The sequence below is a fragment of the Diceros bicornis genome, chromosome 32 (genome assembly GCF_020826845.1).
Source record: "Diceros bicornis minor isolate mBicDic1 chromosome 32, mDicBic1.mat.cur, whole genome shotgun sequence".
Classification (NCBI taxonomy): Eukaryota; Metazoa; Chordata; class Mammalia; order Perissodactyla; family Rhinocerotidae; genus Diceros; species Diceros bicornis.
The window spans coordinates 21,346,972-21,357,763 of NC_080771.1; the positions used below are offsets into that span (position 1 = coordinate 21,346,972).

The following is a 10,792-nucleotide window of genomic DNA, read 5'->3' on the forward strand; positions in this document are numbered from 1 at the left end:
ATCTATTACCGCAGAAGTGACTGAATGTGTCCATTATGAAAAACTGCTCTAGGGACTTCACAGATGAGGAATCTGAGGCACAATCTAGGACCTAGGTCTTCTGGGCTCACTTGAGAGCTCTCCTCACTACAGCTGTTTTTAAAGGAATGAGACTCTCTCTCTTTCATAAAAGAGTCCAAGTCTAAAGAATTCTTTAAGGCAGCTTCAATTAAAGACTCTCTTGGCTGCTTCTGAAAATAACGGATCGCCACTCCCAGAGTCAAAAACGACTAGAACACAGACTTAAAAATCAAGCCATTTAATTGTCTTTGAAGGTAAACAACATATGGAACTGGATCCCAACGCCTGAAAATGCAGAGCTACGGGTCCAAAGAGTCCTGTGGTGCAGTATTCTCAACAGAGTTCAGGAGGGTCAGAGGTGTTCCCAGGCAGAGCACTTATGGCATTCATGCATTCCATTTTGCAAACTGCCAGAAACAGACCCCAAGGATCTTTTGAGATGGGGAAAATTCAACTCCTGCTTTTATAGATAAAAGAATGAAGAGTACCAAAAATGTTACGTTTACTTCTCTTCACTTTTCTCACACAATCTGAAGCCTGAGCTATTATATCCCCAACTCACAGCAGCCTAAACTGCAGTTTAGGTTCGAGATCAGTCCCTCTCTCCGTTCACTTCCATGTAATACCACAGCAACAGTGACTGAGGAGGAGAGCTCTCATCCATACAGCTGTTTGACAAGCACTTAAAGTGAAAAGAACCCTCCGGTGGCACACTGAGTTAGTTTATAAGATTTTAATTTACAAATTAAAAAGCTACATGTTTCATTTTTTCTCCTTTTTCTCTTCTTTCTTTACATCACTCTTTTCCTTATCTTTTTCTTTCTCTTTGTCATCTTTTCTATCCTTTTTGCTCTCTTCTTTTTCCTGCCCTTCCTTCTTCTCTGCATCCCGGTTGGCGATTTTGTTGTTGATGAGGTTGTGCAGGGCAACCACAGAACGGATCAGCGAAGCCAAATACACCACTACCATCTGGTCATTGGTCTTCAGGTAAAAGGCCTTGACAAACTCCTGCAGGCTGACGTCTGGCAGCAGGTTGAAGACGTCCTGCAGCTGGTAGATGATCTGGTGGTTGATGGGCAGCTTGCCTGTGGCCACTTTCTCCAGGTAGCTCCTGATATCCAGAAGCTTGGAGTTGAGTCCCTTCAAACCATGGACCTGGTTTGTGATCCGCTGGGAAAGAGTGCCTACCGTAGTGTCTTTGATGTCTCTGTAGTAAACAACAACCAGAAAAGGCAGGAAAGAGCATCAGTGAACTGCACTATCACACACAGGCTCTCACATTCTAAGGAAACACCCAGCTTTGTGGGGAGGGGCAAGTTTTTCAAAAGAAAAAGGGTTACTTCTCCATTTGATAAAGATTTGAGTATAAACTGCCTTAACTTTGCTTTCATTTGAAGGCATATGTTTTATCTTTGTCATCACAAGACATTTTTCAAAAGAAAAGAGAGAGCTAAAATGAAACCATTTTCACTTAAAAAGAAAAGCTCTCTACTTCAACTTCCCTGTTCCTAAAAAGGGTGGCATTTTCTCCACCTGCATCTATATGATGTTGTGAGAAGCTTAAATCAGTCAGCAGAAACTTTTTGAACTGGAAGGAATCTTATTGTTTGAGAAAAACTATGACCTTTTTGATAAGTCAGAGTTACGTAAGTAGAGTATTGTAAAATAAAACCCATCCCAAGATGTAGATTCTCTGCAGAACACTGGCTAGCCACATTCACTGGAAAGGATGTACACGGGAAGAGCCCACGCTTGCCTTTCCTTCACACATCTGCTCCTGTCACAGTCAGCATTACAGTTTCCAGACAACGTGTCCTATCCACAGTCATAAACCCTAACTCAAGACGCTTTAGAGATGACCTAGGACTAGAACCCAGGTCTCCACACTCCTGATATGGATCTCTTCCTTTCACCGAGCAGCCTCTGGGGCTGCTTATGACGCTGATGCATCCCAAGCCTCACCGTAACAAGTGTTCCACTCCGACTTCCTCAGCTTCCTCTGCTCCAATTTCACTGGTTACATGTTCAAATGTTTTTGAGGTTGGAGTTCCATCCTGGAAGAGGAGACTTAACTATAGTTATTTGCTTATAAACAAACAAACTGGCACATGTTCCTTTTCACACCTTGATTCTTCTGCTCTAAGTCAAATCACTTCATGGGTGCATTACTGGGTTTTCCATGGCAAAGGTGGGTCAAGTTTGCTTTCAAAGCTTAGTCTTCTAAGCTAAAATCAGAGTAGTCCTGTTCAGTGACGAGGTCTGCTGCAGCATCATCACTAGCTTGTTTCTGAGGAAAATCTTGATATTCTCTCAAGCCCACAGTGGGGATGGATACTCAGAACTCTCAACTAGGCTGAATTTTAAGGAATATAATTCTTTCTAGAACAGGAAATATATAGAATACCTGCACTTGAAGCAAGCTGATGTCAGAAAATATAACTTTTAATCATCTATTGTTTCTTAGATCAAATGATATCAGAGCACCAAAACAATGCAGTCAGAATAACTGGCTTTCTCGTGGCCTGAATTAATCAAAGGACCCACCAGTGGATGTAGTTCACTGTATCACCTAGTGACTTCAGGACTCAGGAGGAACTTTTCTTAGATCTAGTGCCAGAACAAGTTGTACATCTCCTGTAAAAGCTATGAAATGTTTGCAAGGCGGGACACACAGCAGTGAGAGCACAGACTCTGTAGCCAGACTGCCTGGGTTCCAAGTCTGGCTCTGCCACGTAAGTGATAAGGGGGCTGCAAGATCTTGGGAAAGTCCCTTAACTTACACTAAGTGGTATAAACATTAGCTGTTATTATCTTTCCAGGACAGTGTGAATTCGGCATATGGCATTCTCCTCTTGGCTTTGTATGCTAGGAGGGTCAGAGCCTTTAACAATCTTGCAGGACTTCATGGCATGCTTTTTTAGGTACTAATTTTTCCTTAGCTTCATCTTATAATATGACCCTTATGTCCCCTCTATCCCCTATTAAAAAATCTTGTTTCATTGGGGGGTGTGCGCACATGCACATGTGTGTCAAGCAGCCTCAAATTTCTTTTTGAAAGAGGCAGCGTAAAAATTAACCAGAAAACAACTGTTATCAAGACCAGGGACGAAAGCCTTATTGAAACGAGGCAACATATTTGGATCTAAGCTCCCTGGTAGCAAGGCAAAAAGAGAAACAGGAGGGCAGAGCTCAGTGCAAGAAACAGTGGCAGGGAGCTAACCTAAAATATCTTTTTCCACGTTTTAAAACTGAATATAACAATAAATATAAGGCTAAAGACAGACTTTAATCTACTCCTCAGACTTTTGACTTTGGAAATTCAACACTGAGCTCTCTGCACACCCTAAGTGCAAATATTTTATGCTCAGAACAAAACTCATAGAGAGTTTCATCTCAAATCCTATCCTAGAATCTGAGTTCAATTTTCCTGGAAATAGAAAAAAAGCTATCCCGGCAGCTCTTCCTGTCTATACCCAAAGCACAAGCTACGAACCCCACAGCAGGTACTGGATGCCGTGGAGCTGAGTATTCAGCTGTAAAATCACACAGATGGGTCTTGCCATCTAGCTCCGGGCAGCTCTGACTTACTCTCTCTGAAAACCTATGATCTAGTCCATAGGGATTAAAATTCTTCAAGGAGAAAGGAATATAGCCCAGAGGGGGCCCGACAGTACAAATCACATTAGACTAAGACTCAGCTCACCAGACTCTGCATTTACTTTGCTGTGCACACCTCTGGGCATTTGATTACTCTGGGCCTCAATTTCATTTGTAAAAGGGGACTTTAGATTTCTACGGTCCTCTCTATTTCTAAAATTTGGTGATTTTAGAATCACTCAAGGGTAAAAACACATAGTATCAAACTGCTGACAGAAACCAACAACTTTCTGTTATAGAGAAATAAAGGATTTGTTGACTTGATGACTTGAAAATGGAAAAAACACCCCAAACACCCAACAAGTAGCAAATCGAATCTCCTAGACTCATAGCAAGATGACTTACATCATGAACTTCTTCCACTGAAATATATGCTTCTGTGGGCAGTCCCAGATCCTTTGGCTTCACGTCAATAATGACCAATACCTGGCAGAAAAACACATCTTAGCAAACCTGCCCACACTGAGAACCTAAGGAGTAACTACAGCATTCTTCTGATTACTGAAGCTTTTTCATTTACTCAAATAGACATGAGTCAGAATTTTCAGGAAAAATGAGTTTACATTTCAAATTATCTCATCATTTGCTCTGCTCTTCACCCCCATCCATTAATAAGCTGAGAGGTAGTACAGTGTGGTTATCAAGCACAAGGAAATTAGAGTCAAGACAGTCAACATTTTAATCCTGGCCCACCACTTACAAGACCTCACTAACCATTCCTAACATCAGTTTTCTCACTGAAAGAGGATAACAACCCCATACAGTTATTGAGAGGATTCAGGAAGGTAACTTATATATCTGACACTTAGCAGATGTTTACTGTAACTTACTAAATACATTGCGTTACTGCATACTACAGAAAACACTACAAGTGACAAGCTTACAGAGAAAAAGTGGTAAAGTTATTTGCTACCCAAATCCTTCCCAGGCTGCTCTTACTTGAGTTGCTAGCAAAGAACAACATTCAAGAGTTTTAAAGACAGAGTGCACTTACAGAATTAGGGCAGTATCTTTTCATGAGTTCATTGATAGCGATGTCATTCTTGTGTAGTTTAGGGCCTGTGTGGTACCACCCAACTATTCTTTCTCTGGCTGGGAAAGAAAAAAATTAGTGGGTTTGAATTGTTACCTGAAGAGCTACATAATTCCCTCAAAAGTGGTTAGAACTCCAGTAATTATGTTCTCTACCTTTTTCAAAATTCAAGATACCTAAACTCTAACATACTTAGGAAATCTAAAAGTCAAAAAACAGAATTCTCAGAAAATAAGGAGCAAGGGAAATCCAGAGACATCCATAATTCAGACTAGTTTAGGAGACCATTCATACATGAAACAACCAGAAAACAATTCCAAGGCAATATATAAACAAATGCAAGTTCATGTCACACAGATTGCACCTGGGAGTGTTGTGGGAATAAACATTTCCAAAGCAATGTGGTTGCTGTAATGATATAAAATGAAAATGATACATGTGATAGAGAGATATATTTACCCTGGTGGTACTAAAGCTCTAGGGGCAGGTGGATTTTATTTGATAGTTCTTTGCTTTTCTGTTGCAGAGGGCTAGCTCTCTCCCCTGAAACCTAGGTGGTCTACCTGGCCTTAAACTGCCACTCTAGTTTCTCATTTATTCTATCTCATTCCTCTACTACCACTAGTCTTACTTTAAGTCTAGCTAAGTGAAAGGACCTCTGACATTAAACAAAGAAAAGGGAATACTTAGAAAAAATATTTGGGGCGCGTGTGTGTATGTACACACACACACACACACACACACACACGTACACACACATCAATGCCACAATGCCTTCTTAAAAAAATCAAGACATACCATTGACCTTCTTAAACATTCCATACATGTTTTCCAAATAATCATGGTCTAAAAACCAGACAGAATCATCTTTGTCATCTTCATCAAAAGGGACTAAAGAGAAAAAAAAATAAAGTTTAGTTTAGGGTGCTAGATGGAACGCTAGAGCACAGGTCACAACTGGAGACGCTAGGCCAGATGTGACCCACGTGTTTGGTTTGTCCAACACAGCATTAAAATTATTTTTTAACTGTTCTTGTTAAAAACTGGGAGATTTCACATAAAAATCCAGACTTCCAGGTTCTCTTGGAAAATCGAAGGACCTGGCAACAACTGGCGAGAGCCAGCTAGAGGCTGCCCCCTTTAAAAAGGACGCATGCTCTTTAGTTTGCTAAGAGCTCCATCACTTCCTCATATTTCCCCTTTGGCAAATTACATTACTGCCTGGTCCTTTTAGATGGTGGAGTGGTGACCTCTAGTCCAGAGGTCATGCCAGCAATTATTTTGTTCCTCTTTACTGTTGTTGCTTTAATCATAAAATACATGGATATATTCCTGTAAAGACTGATGAAACAGTAAAAGGTAATGGTCGTTATCTCCCCCTTGCTTACCCATAACCATGGTTAATACTCTAGTGCAGGGGTTTACAAACTACACCAGCTACCTGATTTTACAAAGTTTTACTACAATACAGCTACTCGTTTGTCTACATATTGTCTATATGTAGTTGCCTTTCTGCCACAACAGCAGAGCTGAGCAGTTCCAAGGGAGACTGTACGGTCTGCAAGCTTAAAATATTTACTATCTAGTTCAGTGTGTAGCCTTTTGCCTCGCTTTTCTATACTTGAGCAATTCTGAAATAGACTCTCTTGGTTGTAGTGAAAAAAAAAAAGGAAACCACAGAAGTTGCTTTCTTTCTTTTTTTAAAGTTAATTGACATCTTAACCATGCTCAGAAAGATGTAAAATTTGTCTTTGTATTTATTTTAAAAATTGAGGTATAATGGACTAAAATTTGTCTTTTACCTGCAAAACTGTTGGATACATCGAGTACTTTCTTTTGCCATGACCCCAAAAGCACACCAACAACACGCTTCTGGTTTCCAACCTTGCCTATTCTGAATGAGAAAACAGAAGGTCAGTCTGGATAGGCACACAGAGAGGTGTGGACCCAACAAGTAGATATTCAACAGGAAATACAATTTAGCTTAGTAGGGAACTAATCCTACTAACCAAATGTAATAGTTAGGTTAGTCCTTAATATTAAATTCTAATAAATATAATGGGTAATTCATGAACTTTGTACTCTGGCACTTTTTACTCACTGTTGACTGCAAAGTAATACATGCTTGGAAAAAAGTCTCAAACTTTACAGAAATTTAAAATGGAGAAAATGAAAACTCTCCAGATCTTAGGGTTTTAAAATGCTATATGGTTGGTGTTTGAAAAACACATTTAAGTTATGTTATCACATTTAACTTTATTTTTTCCCTTGCAGCTTACCTTTCTCCTTTAAATTTTCCCTATCTCCTCTATCCTAAAATCTCAGGGATAAAGATACTAAAGTAGAACCAGTTTTATGGTCCAGCTTGCCAACTCTTCTCTGGAACATCTATTCATGTCCATAAGCCCCACTAGATGTTATAATTCTTTGTGCTGTCTAGGGGCTCAGAAAGCAATTCTGACCCAGAGGCCCGTGTGTGCCATTTGTGCTCTCTCTGAATGGCTTAATTACGCAGAAGTCAGAAGTAAGCTGGTGACTAATCACACTGAGAGGCGGGCTGAATGAGTGAAGACCTTACTTCAGAATTTCTATCTCCATATCAAACCTCCCCAGCGATTGGTGTCCTAAAGAGCTACAAGTATTTCACTTATACAGTCCCATTTCACTGGTCTTCATGTAGAATTCTCCTTTAACCACAGCAAATGTGAGATATAGAAATAATATAATTCTGTGTTCAAAGGAAAGCTGTGAAATGAACTATAATTCCTTAAAAGTCACTGGTTTCACAGTATTATTTACCTAATCACATGGTGTCGCATATTTATAAATGTTTACTAAATTTGGGGTTTGGATCAAAGTTAAGGATTCTGTGTTCCTGGTGGTTCTAATTTTTTGGGAAATCTTAGGTATTGAGCTTCTACACTTCAAAGGAAACTTCCACACTTGTGGGCTTTTCTTTTGGTCTACAAAAATCCATTAGAGTTTTTTTAAAAACCTACATTTGTTATCTGACACAGCAGCTCACAGTGTCTGCCTGCACTATGTCCTTACCCAGTGTTTGTTGAATTTACCCTATAGAACTGAAATGGTGCCTTACCCCATTGCACCTCTAGTATTGTATGGGAGAAAAATAGGAACTGCTGTACAGTGGGTAAGCCTATATATCCTGTTAGGCTGAGGGTCCTACAAAGCAATGGGACTGAACTGGGGACCCTAAACCTTACGGACTCTCGAGTTTGTTTTTGGCTCTGGTTGAATTAGGAGTTGTACCAAGCAAGTTGCAAGAGAATGGGCACTCAGCAGCTATGACTTTACAGCAGATGCTCCCAACTGGGTCTTTACATTTGCCAAGTCAAGTAATTATCTTGTAAAACTTATGAACACGTTTAACAGGTCCAGCGAGATAAACAGCTCGAAAACAAGCAAGGGAAGGCTGAGAAACATCGGCGGGATGTTTTCTTATTTTACTCATTTATGCCAAAAATCTCCAACTGGTCTCATTTTTAAAATAAAAACTTAACACTTCATCTATGTTTTAAGCTACCGTCAAACCAGATTCCCACTTAGAAACTTTCACAAGTTAGAATCACAGCTCTTCCAGGAAGCCCTGCAGGGCGCTGAGACCGGAATTTCGGTGACAGCCTTGAGAGACACAGAAGCGTGAGTCTGAAGGGCTTTCCTACGAGACACGGGGTCTTTTGGGTGTAAGGGGGCGGACGAGGTGACAGATGGGCACGAGGCCTCGGGGATCAGGGCCAACTGAAGCTTGCCCCCCATTCTCTGGCACCGTACGGACTTGGGCAGAAAGAACGACAGCCCAGTTCCCGGAGTGCCGGCGGAGCGGGGGACGATGCTGGGTGACTTGGGCTTCGTAAACCGAGGTTGGTCTGGGCCCCTCCGCGAGTCACGGCCACCCCCGACCCATCAGCGCCCCCGCGGCGGCCGCGCCGTTCCCAGCGTGCCGGTGACTCAGCAGCGGCAGCGCCGCCGGCCCCGCTAGGCCGCCCTGCGCTGCCCGCTCACCGGTTGAAATGATCCACCACACTGAGCAGCACCAGGGGGTGGACCACCACCTTCTGCACCGCCAACTCCGGCATCGCGACACACCCCGGCCGCCAGGCCCCGCTCCCGGCGACCCGCAAACACCACCGCAGCGGCAGCAATTCCCGGGGATCCTGCAGGCCCAGCTCCTCCTCTTCCGGCTCGGCCGCCGCCGCGAGGCGCCCTTCTTCCGCTCCCAGAGTGCTGTGCGCGCTGTGCCCGGACTGTCGCTCCTGCCGCCATCTTGAGGAGGGGAAATGCCGGAGGAAGGCGGGATCCGGCATGGGTGACTGGCGACGTATGGGTTTCCCTGGTCTTGAAAGCTAAAGGGACACTGGAGAGCGATAAAGGTTAACCTCCTGGTATTTAGCCTGCACTGTCACCTACGATGGCTTTTCGCCTCAGTGCCTTTCCAGCTCTCCCAGCCCCTGCGTGAACACTAGAAAAAATACTAAGAAAAAATATAAATAGTAATAACTAATATTTCCACCATCCAGAAATGTTCGCCTTTGCTTCAAGTCAGCATCTCCCAGAATATTTTAGAGGAACTAACTTTAAGCTCTAGCGTTAGGGCACATCCTTAAAGTAGATTTGGTAATTTATCTTACTATCCTCATTTTATTGTCGTGGAATTTCTCCTTAATCTTTACTATGGACACTTTGCAGATAATCAACCTGTCTTTATATTTTTCTGCCTCTCTTTACGTTACATACCATTTAACTAGGGCTAGAAGAACGCAATTTGTGCCTAGAGTCAGACCATTCAGAGTGATTTTCAAATAAAAACTTAGAAAAAGTTTGAAGAAAAGATGGAAGGCAATAAGGAAATATGTTTTGATATTTAGCTAGTAAAGAAAAACGAAGACTAAAAGGGGAAATGTGAGAGACAAAGACTTCAGCTTATTTGCAGAAGGAGGTAAATTACTTAAAATCTATTACTTAAAAGTTTATATTGTTGTCTAGTTTTAAGTTGCTGTTTCTGTACACAAAAACAGTACTTCAGCAGCTTGAATTATTTACGTATTGTTTATCCTGTCTTTAAACACCTTTTGCCTCCCTGTATCACCAGATGATCTGACCTCTCTGAAGAATGACCGGGAGACTTTTGCTCTGAATCTTGGCCTCCTTCGTGTAATTAGGGAGCTTTTGATAGCCTGTCTGGGTCCTTTCCATTACTTTCATTACATGTACTCTTCTTATTTTTGGGAACACTGCTTTAGATTTTCCTCATTCCTTTTAGTGTTTTTCATTTGGCTATCAGATGACTGCTACTATTTCTTAAGATAACAGAACTTTTAGATTAAGAAAATTTAAGTCAGCTGTCATTGTGTAACGTGTTAAAGCATGCTTGCCAGTGTTTAGTGCCTGATTCGAAGTAGACATTCTTGTTTCATCTCTTATATGATGCTATTCAACACAGGGTAGACACGTATCTGATACAGAAAGAGCTTGGAAGGATTTCCTCCTCTAATTTAGTAGTTAAAGATTTAATAGCTATTAGGAGATGAAAGATTGATTTTGATTTTTCTTATGTGTCAAGTAAGGCTTAAGAATTGAAGTCTAAAGGAGGCATTTTTTGGGCTGAAATACATAAAGAGTGTGAAGAAGAGGAATTGAAATCATAAGGAAGGTATTTTCCATGTTGCTCCCCCCTCTTTTTTTTTTGTGGAGCCAACTTGAAATCATACCTGATATTGTAGCCACTTCTAGGAGCTGAATTCGTTCAGAGGAATGCAGAAGGAGGTATAAGAAATCCACTTTCTTTTGTTCATTGAATTCTGGACTTCACATTAAGAGGACTTGATGAGAGCTTCAGGGTAATACATTTTCTTTTCCTTTGATCCTCTCTGTCTTTTTTTTAACGTTAAATTCTTCTTTTCCCAGATTTACTGAGATGTAATTGACATATAACATTGTGTAAGTTTAAGGCGTACAATGTGATGATTTGATACATGTATATGTTGCAAAATAATTACCATAATAAGGTTAGTTAACATCTCT

At 41.2% G+C, this 10,792-nt stretch overlaps 1 protein-coding gene across 1 annotated transcript; it reads right to left on the minus strand.

Moving 5' to 3' along the window:
• Positions 1-282: 282 nt before the first annotated feature.
• On the minus strand, positions 283-8,931 carry PSMD7 (proteasome 26S subunit, non-ATPase 7). The gene is made up of 7 exons (XM_058528156.1): positions 8,774-8,931; positions 6,553-6,644; positions 5,549-5,641; positions 4,712-4,809; positions 4,063-4,143; positions 2,023-2,114; positions 283-1,267 (listed from the first exon to the last, which is right to left on the minus strand). Exons 1-7 carry the CDS (start codon positions 8,845-8,847, stop codon positions 823-825), a joined length of 975 nt encoding a protein of 324 aa, XP_058384139.1. The 5' UTR covers positions 8,848-8,931; the 3' UTR covers positions 283-822.
• Between the last annotated feature and the right edge of the window lie 1,861 nt (positions 8,932-10,792).